The sequence below is a fragment of the Lactuca virosa genome, chromosome 6, assembly GCF_052849685.1.
Source record: "Lactuca virosa cultivar CGN04683 chromosome 6, Lactuca_virosa_CGN04683_v6, whole genome shotgun sequence".
Lineage (NCBI taxonomy): Eukaryota > Viridiplantae > Streptophyta > Magnoliopsida > Asterales > Asteraceae > Lactuca > Lactuca virosa.
In genome coordinates, this window is record NC_136431.1 from 163,034,158 (window position 1) to 163,054,289 (window position 20,132).

General features: G+C 31.5%; 1 protein-coding gene across 1 annotated transcript; it reads left to right on the top strand.

The window, feature by feature from the left end:
• Positions 1 to 1,939: 1,939 nt before the first annotated feature.
• Positions 1,940 to 6,646, top strand: LOC145120780 (alkaline/neutral invertase A, mitochondrial-like). Its single transcript, XM_079056573.1, has 6 exons — positions 1,940 to 3,083; positions 3,189 to 3,354; positions 4,345 to 4,556; positions 4,643 to 5,136; positions 6,047 to 6,095; positions 6,180 to 6,646. The coding sequence occupies exons 1-6, from the start codon at positions 2,277 to 2,279 to the stop codon at positions 6,504 to 6,506; spliced, it is 2,055 nt and encodes a 684-aa protein (XP_078912699.1). The 5' UTR covers positions 1,940 to 2,276; the 3' UTR covers positions 6,507 to 6,646.
• The last annotated feature ends 13,486 nt before the right edge of the window (positions 6,647 to 20,132 follow it).

A 20,132-nucleotide genomic window follows, 5' to 3' on the forward strand; every position in this document is an offset into this window, starting at 1 on the left:
CATATGCGTACTTTATGACCTAAATATTGCACATTACAGTTTTGGAATCAATAAGATTCATATTTATATTCCTAAATTAATGCTCAAATATTCAATTCAACAAATATTGTTTTCTATTTATAGCCAATTTTACCGAATTCAATCCAATAATGGCATTCAAATTATATTGTTTTCCACTTAAAGATTGATTTTTTAGGGTTATACAGAATGCATCAAGCAGGAAATAAGAGATTTTAGCCAGATGCACAAGCAGATAGAAAAGATGATGAATCTCAAGGGACCAACTATGTTATTTTCGTCTTATGGCTATTCGTTTATTTTGTTATGTATGTAATCCACTTGTGAAGTTATTATGGAGTTCTGTCTATCTCTATTGGATTTGCAACTAATGAATAAGACAACTACTTCATGCAAACCTTTTGTTCTGGATTCTGCTAACAAACCAATGGTGCAAAAACAAGCAAATAATAAAATGCATATGTAACATGTCTATCTCTGAACACACTCGCTACACATGCACAACGCAAATACTTCACAAACACATTATGTCCCTTGCGAAGTTACTCCATATAAAATTACAAATAAAATATAAAACACACGCAAAAGTTACATACATCACCACATAGACCGACACATGTTAAGTCCAAAAATAGTCATTTCGAAACTGATTGCCTTAATGTACCCACATGTTAATGGATAACTTCTATCTAATATATGCTTATTTCGGTCACGCTTTCTTCTTTACTTCATTTGGTCAGCCTTCATTCCCCTACGATTCTTATTCTTATTCAAATCGACCACACTGACAAGAAAATATAACACAACACACATAAACCACGACAGACCAAACTGTCAAAATGCACCACAAACGACCAAAACAATTGATCAGTTATCCCTTATTTTTCTATACTATCAACAAATCCATACCCCGCAAAACGGGGTTCCTCATCTAGTTACAATAATAGAAATTAAAACATTAAATAAATAAATTTTTAAAAATTAATTATCAATAACAAATAACATTAAACCATATATTATTTTTTATTTTCATTTATGAGTAACTCGAAGTAGAGGTCATTCAAACGATTGAGATTATGCAGTTTTAATAGATGTATATATTATTATATAATTCAAAATAATCAATATATTATATCAACTTAGTATACGAATTATTATATCAAATTTAATAACAATGTTATTGTTATATTTAAAAAAACATATATTTATAAAAATTTCAACTATATAATGTTTCTGCGAACAACAAAACTTAAAAGAATATATATATATATATATATATATATATATATATATATATATATATACATCTAATCAAGGTTGTCAAGATCGGGATCCTACCTATGATCGTTTTTGGGTTTGCAAGATCGGGATCGTAAGATTGGGATCCAGATCCTAAGATCCCACAAAATAAAATATAATTTTAATTTATAAATTTTAATCATGAAAAATACTTCAAACATTCAATTTTTCGTTCAAAAGTTATAAAAACTTCAAAATATTAGTCGTAAGCCACAATACAAAATGATAAATGGTAAATTGGTAAAGAGTAAAAGACATAAAGTGGTAAAAAAAATCATTTGCAAAAAAAAAATAAAAAACAAAAAATAAAAAAATAAAAAATAAAAAAATCAAGGAAAGATAGGATCGGATCGGATCTCGATCCTACGATCCTACCTGCGATCCTACCCCAAATACGATCATTTTACGATCCGGATCGTTTTTCATACCATACCATGCATCTAATAACAATAGCAATAAAATAAAAATAAAACAAAAATTGAAAAAGACAATAGAACCTATAAACACGTGCGAGGGTGCCGTCGTAAATTCACATCTATCCATTGTCGTGTCATCACAGTATCCCCAGCCTCCCTCTTTCTCCGCCTATATATACCCCATATAGCGCTTTTGAGCTAACGCATCTCGTCCAATCAAAACCAGAAAAACAAACATAAACACGCACTTATCTGCATCACCATCAACCGTGTAAGTTTTCAGTCAAAGTTCGTAATTTCCTCTTTTGTCCGGATAATCTCTTAGCATATTATATATATTTGTTTAATTCTGTGTATATATAAAAATCATTTCATATCTGATAATAACCACTGTTGATCAATCTTTTTCCGAGTTCAACAGATTTAGGGTTACTTATAGATCTAATAAGTAAAATTACCAGATTTCGATTGTATTTTTCTAGAAAACCGTTTTTCATTTCAAAAGATATATACAATAGATTAACAATTCCTTCAATAGCGGAAATGGGTAGCTGCAGTTGTATTGGACTATCCTCATCGAAACCATTTTGCCGTAGGATCTTAATTACTTATAAAAGATCTTCGCTTTTTGGTTTTCAAATCCCTATTTCTAATCACTCAGCTGTGATTAATTTGCCGAAATCTCGATTTAAGTTACTTGGTTCAAGGGGAAGTCATACTTGTAAGAGTAAAGTTTTAGGGTTTAGAGAAGGTGCGATTGATCCAAACTTAGGTTTTAGAGATGTAAGCGATTCAAATCAGAAGGGTTTTTGTGGTTCTGCTTTGAATTGGGGAAGACAACCTAGGGTTTTATTGAACGGTTGTCTTGTGGGAGGAATCGATAGGAGATTCAGCAGGCTTGTATCTAAAGTAGCCTCGGATTATAGAAATCATTCAACGTCAATTGAATCCCATGTTAATGACACAAGCTGGGAAAGGATTTACATTAAAGGGAGATTGAATGTGAAGCCTCTAGTGATTGAGGAGGTGGAAAGAAAAGATGAAAATGAAGAGAAAGTGTTGGATTATAGTCATTCAAGTGTAAATAAAGAATCTCTTGATACTGTTTTAGGGGATGAGAGAAAGGAATCTGAGATTGAGAAAGAAGCATGGAAGTTGCTTAGAGGGTCAATTGTGAATTACTGTGGAACTCCAATTGGAACTGTTGCAGCAACTGATCCAGCTGATAAACTGCCATTGAACTATGATCAAGTTTTCATTCGTGATTTTGTTCCTTCTGCTCTTGCATTCTTGCTCAATGGAGAAGGAGAGATTGTCAAGAACTTTCTGCTCCATACTCTCCAATTGCAGGTATTCACTGATTTTGTTTCGTACTCTTTAAAAACACACATAATTTCAAAACATGATTTTATAGTTGAAGCATCTTTGAGTTTTTTTGTGTTCTTTTGTTGCCAGAGTTGGGAAAAGACAGTTGACTGCCATAGCCCTGGGCAAGGGTTGATGCCAGCAAGCTTTAAAGTTAGAAGTGTGGCTCTTGATGGAAAATCTGGTGAATTTGAGGATGTTTTGGATCCTGATTTTGGTGAATCAGCAATTGGTCGAGTTGCACCTGTTGATTCTGGTAAATTCATACTTATTACATTATAAGATCATTTTCTTTTACCAATATATGCAACAAAATGGATTTCTTACTTATTTAAGCAACAATGTTTCTGATTTAACCAGTTCATACAATAAAGACATAAACTTGACTTCTTATCAGTTTATGTAGCTTAAATTAGTGAATTCATATTTCATAATAACAACTTGAAACATGAATCTTGCATAAATCATGTCACAAACCCTTTTGTTGCAAAAATTAGTAAAACCAGAGATATGTAATTGCATTAATATGCATTTAACATTCTATGTATGTATAAGTTGGTGATAGAGACGTGGTTGCATACTCCATGTTAAAAACCATTTTGTTGCATACATTGCTAAAAAAGTGAAACATGGTTTCATTAAGACGCATTAATCCTTATATTTATACATAAATTGGCGAATTTATACCAACAACGTGAAACATGGTTGTAAAATTTGTGTTGAAAATCATTATGTTTCATATTGGTAAAAAAGGTTAAACGTGGTTGCATCATTGTACATATAACTCTTTGATTTATGCATAAATTGGTGAATTCGTTGCAACAACTTAAAACATGAATTTGCATATTAAAAACCATTTTATTGCATAATATTGGTAAAGAAAACTGAAATGTGGTTGCATTTATATGCATCTAATCCTTTTGTTTATGCATAAACTGGTGAAATTATAGTAACAACGATAAACGTGATTGCAAAATTTGTGTTGAAAACCATTATCTTGCATATATTCATAAAAAGGTGAAATGTGATTTGCATAATTCATGGTTTCATATAATGGTAAACACATGGTTACATAAACATGCAATTAATGTAACAACTTGAAACATGATTGCATTTTACGCATAAAAACTTCATTGTTTCATATAATGGTAAAAATGTGAAACATGGTTGATAAAAATGCATGTAAACTATTTGTTAATTTCTTTTTTGTTACAACATTGTAATTGAGTTTTGACATGTTTATCAGGTTTGTGGTGGATTATTTTATTAAGAGCTTATGGAAAGATCACAGGTGACTACAGTTTGCAAGAGAGAGTGGATGTTCAAACAGGAATAAGATTAATACTCAAATTGTGTTTAGCTGATGGATTTGACATGTTTCCTACTCTTCTAGTAACTGATGGCTCTTGCATGATAGATAGAAGAATGGGTATTCATGGTCATCCTCTTGAAATTCAAGTAAGTTTTCTTTTCATATTAATTAATTCAATTTCAATGATTAAATACAAAACAATTTTCATTGCTATAAATGGGTGACTTTTCAGGCACTATTCTACTCAGCACTACGCTGCTCAAGAGAAATGGTGAAAGTCAACGAGTCAACACAAGGTCTAGCAGCTGCCATTAACAACCGCTTAAGTGCACTCTCATTCCACATACGTGAATATTATTGGGTTGACATGAAAAAGATAAATGAAATTTATCGTTATAAAACGGAGGAATATTCCACAGATGCAATTAATAAATTTAATATTTATCCTGAACAAATTCCATCTTGGTTGGTGGATTGGATTCCTGAATCCGGGGGGTATCTTATTGGAAATTTGCAACCTGCTCATATGGACTTTAGATTCTTCACACTTGGAAATTTGTGGGCCATAGTTTCCTCTTTGGGTACCCCGAAACAAAATGATGGGATTTTGAATTTGATTGAAGAGAAATGGGATGATCTTGTTGCAAATATGCCTCTCAAGATTTGTTACCCTGCTCTTGATTATGATGAATGGCGAATAATTACTGGAAGTGATCCTAAAAACACGTGAGCTTTTTTCATTTTTCATTTTTCATTTATTTGTATATTATAACATATCCTACTATTACTTTAGGGTTAATCTCAAAAAAGACCTTATATTTTGTGTTTTTTTCCGGATTGAACCTCAATTTTTTTTTTGCCTAAAAAAGACCTTGTATTTTTTCATTTTTTCCGAGTTGATCTTTTTAATAATTTTTTTTCTAAAAAAAGTTGTAAAATGTGAGGGTTTTTTTCAAAAAGAACTAAAAAAGTGGAGGGTTTATTTGGAAAGATTTAGAAGGTTGAGGGTTTTTTTCGGAAAAAATTACAAAGTTGTGGGCTTTTTTTGGAAAAAATGAAAGTTACAATGTCTTTTTTAGGCAAAAAATAATGAGGTTTAATCCGGAAAAACACAAAATATAAGGTCTTTTTTGAGATTAACCCCCAAAAAAAGTTGTAAAATGTGAGGGTTTTTGCGGAAAAACTAAAATAGTTGAGGGTTTTTCAGAAATAGTTTGAAGGTTGAGGGTTTTTTTTTGGAAAAAAAGACAAAGTTAAGGGCTTTTTCGAAAAAATGAAAAAATATAAGGTTTTTCTCAGGAAAAAATAAATAAAACCTGAGGTTTAATCCGGAAGAAACATAAAATGTAAGGTCTTTTTCGAGATTATACATTATTTGAAAATTTTACAATGCTATAATGGGGGCACAATTGTCATTTGGCATGTGTTTATCGTCTGTGGTAGTTAGAGTGACCAAAACCGCAACAAAATGAAACCACAGGGACCGGTTTTGAAACAAAAATCAAAGTTGCGATGAACTTGCTATTTTCACCAAACCCTACTCATCTCTTTTTTGTCAAAAAAGACATAAATGCCCTTCCCACCGGGTCCAATCTCAGTACTTTTTTCATTCCAACTTAAGTGTTTTTCTTTTCAGTCCTTGGTCATACCACAATGGAGGATCATGGCCTACTCTTCTTTGGCAGGTAATCATTCTTGCGAAAAGACATAAATACCCTCAACATCAACAACATCATTTAATCTCAATCTCATTTCCTTGTTATTTTCAGTTCACGCTTGCATGCATAAAGATGAAGAGGCCAGAACTTGCAAGAAAAGCAATTGCTTTAGCCGAAAAGCGGCTTTCATTGGATCAATGGCCAGAATATTATGACACAAGATATGGAAGATTTATTGGGAAACAATCTCGGTTGTATCAAACATGGACAATTGCTGGATTCTTGACATCAAAGAAGCTATTGGAGAATAGTGAAATGGCTTCAAAGTTGTTTTGGGAAGAAGATTATCAACTTCTTGAGAATTGTGTTTGTGGGCTTGGAAAACATGGGAGAAAGAAATGCTCAAGATCTGCAGCTAGATCCCATTTTGTGCTTTAGAAAATAGAAATGAGATCTTATTATTTGGTTCGTATTTTCTTCATGGCATGACAAAATAAAGAAAAACTTATTGGGAGCTTTGTGATTCGTAGTCATGAAACCAAACATTGTAACTTATAAAAGTTCGCTTGTTGGTGATTTGTGATCCTTGGCCTTTTAGTATACTATTTTTTTTTCACTCACTAAAGGCGGCGCCTATTTTTGGAAGAAATTTCTACTATGATCGGTGTGATTTCTCATTACTTACATGACTCAAAAGTACTTTAAGAAATAACATTTTGCTAGATATCAACATAGGTTGGTTTGGGAAACCGAACCCGAACCCAAACCCAAACCCAAACCCAAACCCATTTGTTTGGTTTCCTCAGTAATTGGTTTTTTCATGGTCGGCTTTCGGGCTTAATCCCAAACCCAATCCTAATCTAACTCTGACAAATGATAAATCATTATATAGAGGCAAGGATGGCGGATGTTACTTTATCTTGGGCGATGTGTGATGTCTACACCGCATATAAGAGATGAAAAGAGAGGATGCTAGGGGTATTAATCGGGTCAACTTGATCAGGTTTTAAAAAAAATAAAAGTAACGGGTTAGTCGGGTGCGGGTCAATCCAATGGCAGAGCTTTAATATTTTATTTGGGGGTCGGAAATATAATATGTATAAAAATTAGTAAACAAGGGGGGTCACATCCAAAATTTTATATTTTTGGGCCTAATATGTATAAAATTAATGTATAGGGGCTACTTCTAACAAAAAAATCAGGAGGGGCCACAGCCCCTCGCCCTTATAAAGCTCCGCCCCTGGGTCTATCGGGTTTTGGGTTAATAAGGTCAGGTAAATTGGGTTATGTTATGTTTAAATGTTACAAATGATATCATATTACAAGATATTAACGTGTAATGAATTGTGGGTTTATTTGGGTTCTATACACCTCATACATGCACATTAAGTTGGAAGGGTTATGACTTACGTCCATATCCCATATTATACATTTGTGTATTTATTATTATTATTATTTTTATTTCTCTGTGAACATGACTACAATAATATCACCATTCAGATTTAACTTCAAGTTGTATTAAGTTTGCTTGTCTTATACTTCCATAAAAAGGTATAGATTTACTTTTTTTATTGAACAATCGTATATATAATTTTCATGTAAATTAATTATCATACTTTATAAATAAATATATATTACGTTAGTTACATTGAAATTGAAATTGAAATTTTGGAGTATTTTCAATAGCTATATTATAAGAAACTAAAGTATAATTATCAAACTAAAAATATTAATCGAGTTAATCGGGTTATATATATATATATATATATATATATATATATATATATATATATATATATATATATATATATATATATATATATATATATATATATATAGGCTTAGATTATTGTATTCTAACTAATTATTGTGTGGATATAAGAATGAATCTGGACCAATCATTTTACTTATTGGAAGAAAGTGATTAATACATATTATTAATTTAAAAATAATTAAAAAAATACAATCTAATTTCATTCTAAGGGTATTTTAGTCAATTAACATAAATTTAAAAAAGGAAAATTCCAGATTTTAAGGAATAATTAATTCTCTAAACTTTAAATTTTTGATTTTTGGATAATAAATATATTAATTCGGATATTCTAAAAGAATGTGTTTATGATTATCTTGAAAAAAAATATTAAATTCTGACAGAATAATATAAACATATATTATCAAGATTAATAAATTTTAATGAATACAAATTTTATATGAAAAAAATTTTAATATCTTAAAATCAATAATTACATTCATTTTTAACAAATACAACTATGAACATATATAAATGACATTCATTCTGAAAGAATATATATAATAATGGTTAACAATTATATTTATTCTTTAAGAATAAAACACTGAAATCTAAGTAAAACACTAATACATTCTAATAGAATATATGTTGCTAATCACTCTGACAGAAAAAATGCTAATCCATTCTGAACGAATATTGTTGCCTTAGTTTCCATTCTTCACCGGGCTTCCAACTGAGTTTCCATTCTTCACCAAACTTCTTTTTCTTTACTTGATGTTATTTCTTTCAAATTTTATAGCTTCATAAGAATTTATAACCTTGGTTCAGCAATGTCTGTACACTCTAAGAACAATTTGAAACAAGGCTAAAATTCTGCATAATTTGTACCTTGGAAAACATGATATCTTCATCTTAATCAAACATAACCACCAAATAGAAAAACTCCTTGTGTAGACACATAAAGATAGTTTGCCAATATTTTAGTTAATTGATCACTAAGTAATAACATTATAGTACAAACATAATAACATTGATAGAGATAATTTGATGTACTCAGTAATTACATCAAAAAGTTGGTAGGCATGATGAATTCTCGTATATTACAACACTTCAACTCAAAATATAGTTTAGTTCAACTTCTGTTTAAAAAGACTACGAAAATTCCAAAAAAAGGAATTTCAACTTCCTTGGACTTGGATCCGCTTTTGGTTGAATTTCATCTGGAAATACATAACTTTGGACCTTTTAGTCATTTCACATTTCAATATTTTGTGGTTACTTTTTTATGGTATGAAAGGAAAACATAAACAAATGAGATAACAAGAAATTGACTCCACAGTAACTACTACACATTTACATAAATGAAAATCCTACCAGTAAAAATCATAAACAACAATAGTTTGAAGTTTGAACTCACCAGAATCAACCTCATTTTTATCCGCCGATTTAACCCACGAGACACATTCAAATTGATAGAATTATCAACAATCTCAACTGGGTCATCGAGAATCTTCCTCTTAACGTTATTAAAATTTTGTAATAGAGGCAAGAAAACATTGCCAACAGCGGAGGAACACACCTCCAAACAAATGCATTTATATCTTTGTTTAAAAGATGAGATAATGTCATTATTAGCCAAACAAACTATTCGTATAAGTTTAAAATAGTCCTTAGTTTTGTTTTTTTTGTTTGTAGTGTAAGTGTGCAAACTTTCAAACTTTAAGTAAGGCCATTTTCTTGAAGTTGAAAGAGTCACCCGATTATCCAACATATTGTTGGGTTCTATTTAAAAATAGTCTAAAATAAACTACACGTTTAGCAATGGAAGTATTAAAACAAATTATTATAAAACCATTTATACATACTAATGATCATTTTGCAAAATATGGAAAAACTAAATCAACCACAGAAAACAAAAGAACCACAACCTTTAAAGACTTTGATTCTAATGGGAGATTGGAAGTTGATGAAGTGAGGCAAAAACTCCAAAGTAGAAGCTCTCTATATGTATCCATCAAGCAAGGATAAATCACCAAAAGATGCTAGTCTTCACTTGTATTAAACACTTCTTAAGCCTTAAAAACTTATATCAACTAAGTGTTGGATATATATGTGACAACCGTCAAAATTCGAGTCGGTTCTAGATTTGAATAAACTTAGTTGCACGTATAGGCACGACACATACTAGACTTAGTAACTAGAAGTTAAGATATAACTTATTAGAAACTTGGAAACAATTAGAAACAATGGATAATGTGCTTAGATTTCACATTGATATGTGAATTCTACTACTACTTAACTGTAGTGACTATCTATATTTGGGTCACTCTTTGACTCGAACACCTTTTCATGAATCATATACACACATCATGCACTTGACCTAGTAGTAGAAATTAGGTCAAAGTCTCATAGAAACTTAAGTCAAAGTCAAAGACTAGGACTAGTATACTTGATTCCTCAATTTCGCTTGAATCTCGGAATCACTACATAGAGTGCCAATAAATCGGTAAAAATAAATTAGAAGCATTATTTCTAACTTGAATAAGAGTTAGAAAACCCAAAAATAATTTGAAGTCTCAAAAATTTAATTAATTTTGATATCCAAAGACTTACATACTCTCAAAAACCCTAAATGCCCTAAAAACTCACATTTATAAACTTTAACCTTAAAAATTCTATAAAAATAATTATGAAGCTTCTAATATTATCTTATAATAATTAAAATTATGAAAATGCATTTAAGGAAAATAAAATTTAACTCATTAACATTTACCCTTAATTTATAAATCAAAAATCAACACTTTTATGCATAAAAACTAAGTTAAGGTGCACATTTTATGAAAGGTTTGATATTTTTATAAAATATTTGAATTTTATAAAAATGGAAGAGGGGGAAACCCTATCTTATTCCCCTAAAATCGGACACCCTCTCTCCTCCTTCAAAATTCATCTTTCCAACACACTAAATGACTTATTCTCTCTCACACTCCATCTTCTCTCTCACTCTACCTCTCATTCTCTCTCACACTCTTTATCACCACCACTCCATTTCTCTCTTCATCTCTCTACACTCACGAAAATTTCCAGAAAACAAACCCAATAACACTCCTCAAACTCGAAATCTTCATCATATTGTAGTGTTCTTGAAGGTAAAATCGATTTCCCTTCATTTTCCTTCAAAGTTTTGTTATTTTTCACACACTTTCTTTTTCTTCTACTCCATTCTATTGTAAAATCATGAACACTTGCACCTACTCACTGTTTTGATGATGATGGTGGTAGGATTTCATCCAAAAACAACATGCATGTTGTAAATGGTGAAATCCAAGGACCTAAACCTAAGTCAAGATCATGAAAATGCACTTTTCTACAAGTTTTGGTGTAAAATCACCACATGCACTCTAAGTTTTCTTTCAAAAACGATTTTTGAACATTTCAAACTCATGAATGGTATTCAAACAAACATGCATGTGATCATCTTCAAGCTTAAATGCTAGATCATCAAAGTATGTTGTTAAAAGCTTTCAAATATGTTCATGAAGGATTTATTTCCAAATAAATATCTAAAACTCCTTTTCTGACCAAATCCGATTTTTCCCAGATTCCCATCAACAAAATAAGATGTTCAACAAATTTTCAGAAACTAATTCATTTTCTCGAATTATTATAATTATTGAAATAAAATAGGGCAATAAATCATATAAAATACTTTCTGAGGTCTATAAATCCTAGGTAAATTCGTGGATGACCCCTATGCTAAATAATGACCCCACATTAAATTTCATCGGTTTTTGTTACTGTTTAATATGGTTTTGAATTTTCTTTTTGTTTAGCCCCAATAAATCATAAAACCGCTTTAGATAATTTGAAAAGGGTATATAATAATTTTCGCAGCTTATAATCTCTATGGAAGACTTAGAAAAATATTTTCAGAATTTTTCATAATGCATTCCTATTTTTCTCCGATTTTTGTATTTATAATGGACTAAAAACAGGAAAAATAGTTTTACTCATCTAAAAATTATGAAAATATACCAGAACACCTTGTAGTACATTAGGAGGCTACATAAAAAGTTTGATGATTTGTCTCTTCTGTATACTATTTTTCTCCTATTTTCTAAGATTAAATACACTTAAATACACAAAATCGGATTTCAGTATATAAAAACCACATTTGGTATTTTTCCGAGATTATTTACTCTGTAAATGAAGTGTACAAAATTTTTGGTAATTTACTTTAACTGTTTAATAATTATTATTCAATTAATGATTATTTAAGAGGATTAAACAAGGAAAAATAGCAACACTAACTGAAAAATATCTTTTATATTTTTCACAGCTTCTATATATGTAATAACAGTGTTACAAAAATTTTGGACAATTTTGGAAACTGTTTTCTATTTATCTCCATTTTTATTAAAATAAATGCACAAAAATCATAAAATTGGGTTAAACAGTTTATAAATCAATTTTTATATTTTTCCCAGCTTAAGTATATGTAATGGCAGTAATATAAGAAGTTTGGGGAATTTTCTTAACTGATTGCTATTTTTCATGAATTTTTATCTATTTAGAGAACTAATTATAAGAAAATTGGTTATACATATCTATAAACCATGAAAATTTATCTGGAAGTCTTTTAATGTAGTTAGAACCAAAATCTGAAGTTTGGTAATTTTTATTAACTTTTTACTATTTTTCCATGATTTTATGATTATTCAAGGAATTAAATGGTGAAAAATAATTAGACAAATCAAAAAGTCAAGAAAATTTATCTTAAGGTCTTTGACTTCAATTAAAACTAAAATGAAAACTTTGGGAAATTTTAGAACTAAATTAATTTAGTTTTTGAATATTTAATCATTGGAACACCTCTTAAAATGTTAAATATTAGCATTTCAATAATGGGAAATTTCCACTTAAATTGTTATATAACAATTGATTCATTGAAATTAAATTTTCACAGAAAAATGTTTGTAACTTGTCAATATTAAATTTTGACACACTATTGGCATAATTCTATTGTAGTAGTAAGTATACTAGTGTTAGATTTCGATTAGAGACTCACTAGCAAATACCATTATTGTAGGAATCAATAGTGGTACGAGTGGAGCGTAGTCAAGGCACCATTTGCATCATCTCAATGCATATTGTGAGTATTCACCACTCCCCTTTTTTCAGTTTTTACGTTTTGGGGTGGAAAAGCATGTCCTAAACTATTTATGTTCGTTGTATTTATTTGACTCGTATAAACTTGGTTGCCATATTTTGCATATTATGAGTATTCACGCACTCCCCTATTTTCAGTTTTTATGTTTTGGGGTGGAAAAGCATGTCCCGAAAAACTATTATTTGAATGTTGTATTTAAATTGATTTGTATCAAACATGATTGCTATTTTATTGCTATGTCTCTCTATGTATGTCTATGCAACACGGAACATGAGAACTTATCGTACTAAGGCCCTTCCCTTATCTCTAACCATTAAATCTTTGAGCCAATGGTCATTATGGATAGCGCTATTAGGAATTGACAACTCCTCACTCGCCCTATTGCTGGAGTGCATGATACCATATTCATCTATGGAACGATAAGCATAGATCTTGATAGGGCTTCAGTCATAGGTTTGGTTGAGACTCATTGTTTGCTCATACACATACAAACTCGTTTCTCGTTATAGCAATAAACTTGTTATTAATTATAGCAATGAACTTTGTTTCTCATTACACCAACGAACTTTTATTACTGAAAACTTATATACATGTTTTAGAAATGAAATTGTTTGCTCATTGTAGCAACGAAATTGATTGCTCATTTTAGCAATGAAACTTGTTTACTCGTTTGAGTAACGAACTTTATCTTCCATGAGAATATGAATGTTGCATCTTATTTGGGCAACATACTTTATCTCTCATGATGACAAAGAACTTTGTTTTTACAAACTTATTTACTCATTTTAACAATATACTTTTATTATTGGAAACTTTTATCAAAACTTTGATTTCAATTCATGGAACCAATATTATTTTGTTTATCTGTGAGTACTCACCAACTATTTTTATAGTTGACGCTCGTTTTACATGCTTTTTCAGGAATCATCGAGTAAGTGGCACTTAGGGACACTTCACTTTTAGGAGCATTCGCATGTGTTGTATTTCAATTTACATTGTAATTTCTTTTAAAAGTTGTTCAAACCCATTGTAAAATTGTAATGATTTTTAATACTATGGTTGGTGTTGTCTTTTAACTTTTGCTATGAAACCCTTTATACTGCCACGCCTCGTGTTTCCGCTTTAGCGGGGTGTGACACTATATGCTCAAGAGACATTATTACTATATGCTCAAGAGACATTATTGAATGACATTTGCTAATAACATATGATTATATAGGGTTACACCTTAATCAAGTTGACACATATTGAATATTTATTATTAATAAATATATTCAACTCTTGTATTTAATTGGAAAATTATTATTTATGCAAATAATATTTTCTAAGAGAAAAACAACTAGAAACTCATAATGTATGATTTATATGTTGTGTACATATTTTTGGACCTTTAGTAGTCAATTTATGTAAAACTAGTTTTTATAAATAAAAGATGTGCATGCTTGTATTATTAAAGACTACATAGCAACCATGTTTTAACTAATTGCTAGTCAAAGTCGTGGGTTGATCTTGTAAGAGAGAGGTTGCTTGTAAAGAAACCTCTTACATCTCATTCCCCTTCCTTTAAGTCATACTTTCCTTTATGAGGGGTATGGTCCTTGATACTTTCATGTTTCTATAAAAGGAGAAGCATAACTAGCTTATTTGGTTGCTTGACACTCCTCCCTTTTCGCTCTAAGAAAGTCGTTGCTTTCTTCCTCTCTCCATCTCCTTCTTGTCTTTTGAAGCTAATGAAGATTGGTGCTTAGAAGTGCTTCTCCTTTAGTGCTTATTTGTGTTAAGCACTTAAAGGCTTAAGGAGTACTTCATACAAGAAGGGAACTAACAATCCACTGTGCCTTACTCTTGATGGTGAACACTTGTAGAGAAGATCAAGCTTGTTGTTCTTTGCTATCTTCATCAACTCCCCAATTCCAAGTGAGATCAAAGTCTTCAAATGTTGCATTCTTAACATCCTATGGCTGTCATAATCTTTCTAGTTCATGTAACTGGATCCTTTGTGGGTTTGTTTAAAATGATCTTAAAATAATAGTTATTTTAAAATTGCTTACTTAAAATTGTTTTAAAAAAAGATCATTTTTAGTTTTTCAAAACTCATCAGTGGTATCAGAGCCTCTTTTACATGTTAGAAAAATTTATTTAAGTGTTCGATAACCTTTGATTTTTCGAAAATATGTTTGGTATTTCTTTTGGCAAAGAAATCACCAAATATATTTTTTTGGCAACTCATGGTTTTATAATTAGTATTTTTTTTATGCAACCAATTTTTTCATGCATTTGGTTGTATAAATTTGTCTTAGAAAAACAAAGTGTTTGTTTATATATTTCATATGATGTTGTGTATACACAAACCATAAGGAGCATTGTGCTGTTGTTGGTTGATATTTTTTTTATTAATGATATGTAATAGATAAATATGTATTTTTCATTTGTTTTTTTTGTATGTAATAAATTAGTTAGACTAGTTGTATTTTTTTTTTACCAAATGTAACAAATTGAAGAAATGACCATCTTGAATATTTGCTATGTCTTAACCACTTGAGACTATAATCCCAACCTTACGTTTCTATTCTTGGTTTTGGGCTTAATTGTAGTATTAATGGTTTAAGTGTCATGACATCTATAGCGCATGGTGCCTTGAAGTTCTTTTTGCAAGAAAGAGTTGTCTTGGCAAGTGAGAACTTGAAGACCTTTTGAAGTGTCCCTTTAAGTCCTATAATTATTACTAGATAATGACTTGGTTTATACATTTTTGATGCATGCTTGTGATGCTTAATTTTATGTTATTATATGTTATGTTTTATGTATGAAATTGGTTTTTACATGTTAAATAATATTTTTTTTATCATAAATTAACATCACTTGGAGTTTGAGAAATAAATATTTAAAACATAACATAAGATGTTTATAAATGAGTTTTTATTAAAGTGTTTTTAAAACGTTTAAAACTGAGTTTTTATTAAAAATGATTTTTATTGTAAAACTTTTAATATCCAACTTTAAAATATTTAAGATGGTTTGAAATGTGTTTTAAATTATATCTAAACTCCATGTCTTTTATAATAAATAAGAGTTTTAATAAAAAGACTAAAAAACAGTTTATAGTGTTATAACGTCAAACTATAATACTAGATATTATGTTTCATGCATGCTAAATGTGATTTAGAACATAATTATCAACACTAAGTTTTGGTTTTATCAAAATATTATTTTTATCATAAAATGTATAAAATGAATTTATAAATAAAAGGAGTTTTAACTACAAATTCATAAGGTCATAAGATTTTGATTATTAAAAGGAGATTTAAAATTGTGATTTTGAAACTCATCAAAAATTCTTAGTCTTAACTATATACTAATGTTTTTTAAAAGATTATAATCGGTTCTTAAAGCGCTTTACGAGTAAACCTTCAATATAAGATATTAGTTTATAATTGATCACGGATAACGGTCAATAAAATGAAGTTTTATTTGGAACCTAAAGAACCTTATACAAGAGATATGATTTTTACAAATGGTACATGAATTGTTGAATGCATGCAATATTAATGAGACCATGATAACTATATTTGTAAAACATATATAAAACCTTTTCTTAAAATGCAAGTCAATGCCATACTTTTGAAAAAAACTCGTGCATTGTCTGTATGGGTGGCATAGGGTCACCTGGTCACTTGGACTTTGTATTATGATGTTCGAGGTAGTTTTGTACCTTCTAGTGCCAGATGGGTCACCGAGTCACTAGTTAGTTACAATGATACATGTTTTTCAAGTAGGAAGACTTGATCAGGAATCTTATGTGATAAATGTCACCTAAGCATGAGAAGTCTGGTGCATAGATGCGATCAAAAATGCCAAGTTAAGCAATAGTTGTTTAGGATCTCATTTTTTTTAGGAATTACATTTTGATGAAATTGATAATCACTAACTACCTGTAACATCCTATTTCGAGAAGTTTCTTATTTCTTGATTATTGGAGATAAACGGATCAAGTAATGGCCTTAGGCTTCAATGGAATAAGGTTTAGACACTATTGGATGGTGATAATATTGGTTGTGCGATCCAAGCCCTTGATTGCGTTTTGGAGTCAAAGGGTAACACGAGAAAAGTGATGTTTCAGACTTCTTTTATGAATTTAGGATTTAAATTAGGAAGATGTTAAGGAAAAGGAGAGTTAATATGACTTTATAGCTTCTCATTACCTTTCCGTGGATATAAATATCGTCGAAATCGAAGTTGAAACGAAGAAGTTATGACCGTTTGAAGTTAGGACGGTTTAGGTTAAGTCGCGCACGTTGGGCGTACCAGGGTATCCCTGAGTACGCTGGGTGTACGCGATCAGTGCCTAAACACTATTTTCGTGGGTTAAGCCCTATTTTAAGCTCCTTAACTTCCCCAAACCCAAACCCATTCCATTCCCAACCTCCACCTCTCCAACACCCTCCCTTGAAACCCTAACCCTAGTTTGAGCCTTGTGAGGAAAAAGAAGGTGTTTTTAAGTGATTTGGAGTGTTCTTGGTGCATCTTGGAGAAGAAGGAGCTCATTGGATAAGTGTTGGTTGCATTGGAGCTTATAGATCCAGACTTTTTTCACCTTGATTTTTCTTCTAGAGGTATAAAGCTTGAATTTTGATGATGCATTTGTTAGATCTAGCTAGTTTTGGGTGTTATGAGCTTTTGGTCACTTTAGTACATAAAGATTAGATATTGAAAGTTTATGACCTTGTTATGGATAAAGTTAGAAACTTTATCCATCTAAACATCATATTGATTCATATCTGAAGGTTGGAGACTTGGACTTAAATGAATTATGTTGAAAAAGATGAACTTTTGGTCCCCTGGAGACTTACAGACTAGATCTTGGTTGTTTGGACCATTCTAATGGATAAAGTTGGAAACTTTATCCATTATGGAGTTATTAGGAACCATAAAAATGTGATATTGGACCTCATATCCCTTCCATGCAAGAGTTAAGATGTCTTAATGGATAAATAAGTTAGGGTTTTAGCTTTTGGAACTTTTCTAACCATGAAAGTCATAAAGGTGGAAACTTTATGACTTAAGTCTATGTTTTGAGATTAGATATGAGTTTGTACGTTTTGGTCTTAAGCATTAAGTCCTAAAATGAGAAAATAGTCACCAAGGGTGTATGATAGGCGTACATATGCGTACGCTCAGCGTAATGCATGTTTTCCCCGATATCATGTTGTTGCAGATTGTACGTTAGGCATCAACTTGTAGTATAAGGGGTGTACGAGTCCTGTACGCAAGGCGTGTAACACTCCAATCCAGGTATTTACCTCTATTCCCTTTAAATGAGATTTCATTGCAAAAATGGTCCCTTTCGTACGCTGGGCGTACTTATGAGTACGCTTACCGTACTGAGGATGAATGATCGCGGAGGTGGACCACGTACACGAGGCGTACGAGTAGGTACGCGGGGCGTACGTGGCAGATGGCCAAAAACCCTAATTTTCGGAATTGTGACCTATTTAAGCAACCTTTCACCATTTGGACCAAACCCTAATCAGCCTCCATAGCCTCATTTCGTCCCTTAACCCTAAATTTTATTGTGAGAGTGATTCTTGAGCTTAAAGAGAGTTTTGGTGGCCATTTTAGAGAGCATTCAAGAGGGAGAAGGCGGTGATCAAATCTTGGGTGTCATTGAGCTTCTAGATCCTGCATCAAGTTCATCTTGAGGAACTTCTCGAGGTATAAAGTCATATCCTTGTCATTCTTTTTGTTAGTTTGAGCTAGGGTTTTGCTATGAAGTCCCTTTTGGTTAGTTGTACCTTTTTTTTGTGAGTTGAGCAACTCCAGAGGCTAGGATTGTTAGATCTAAGCTCTTTGAGCATGCTTAATGCATAAAGGTTCTATCTTGAAAGTTGTATTGAAACTATTCATGAGTTTGAGGTCTCATATGAAGTCTTAATGAGAATAATGAATTTTTGGAGTCCCTTATGCAATGCAAGAGCTTAAAGTTGCCAACTTTATGCCTTAGGACATTTTTGGGTTAAGAAGTGTTGCGTCATTGGGCTTTTGGTCTAAGTCCATTGTTCTCACGGTACTGGGCCTGTCCAGCCGTGTTTCATTTATTAGGGTTTACTTTATATAGTGCATGCATGCACCATAGTATGTACACTTTTGATAGTTCATTCTCTTTTATTGTATTGTAACCCTACCACACCTCTAAAGTAGCAATTCTTCACAAAGTTCTTCTGAGGTTGTGGCTTATTAATCATTCGACATCAGTTTGATTCATCGTGTGTTCTTATTTACTTTGTGTTCTTGATGGATCTGTCTAAGTATCTTATCGATCTAAAGGTTTTTAATCTCATCAATTGGTATCAGAGCAGGAGGCTGTGTAATTCATACGTATCTCTTCTGTTAGAAGAAAATCTTTAGGGTTTCCGCTTTTATCGAATCTACTGGAGCCGTCATCTCTTCTTTGACGTTGTTCCTCGATCTCGATATTACCCTAATACCGCTTTACAAGTCTGATTCTTGACAGGTAATCAAATTAAGTCATCATGTCACACGACGACTCTCAAACCAATCCCATTAACATCTCCAACAACATTGGATCTATCACAAGGATTTTGATTCTGTATACTCACGAGTATGAGGTCTGGGCTCTTCACTTTGAAGATTATGTTCTTGGCTCAGAAGACAACGGGTACTTGATCTGGGAGGCTATAACATTGGGTCCCTTCGTTCACTCTAGAACCAATAGAACCATAAAGACACAGAAAGAGTACAATCATCTTAGGATTGATGTGAAGGATATCCCTCAAGATGAGAAGGACAAACTGATTAGCAACATAAAAGCTATGAGGATGATTAGATTCGCTTTACAATCTGTCACTTTTCGTCTGGTGAGTTCGTGTACTACTGCAAAGGAGATATGGGACATGCTTAAGGAGTTATATTCCACCGATGAGGATCTCGAGCATTCCATTCAAACTCTTCTACTTTCGGAGTTTGGTGACTTCAAGCAAAAGTCAGATGAAAGTCTCATTCAAACATTCAATATTTATAACCATCTTCTTAGTAAGATGATTAAGCACGGAATCGACAGAGAGGCGATCGAGCAGAAGGTCACATTTATGAATGGACTAAGACCAGAATGGATGGCAGTGGTTTC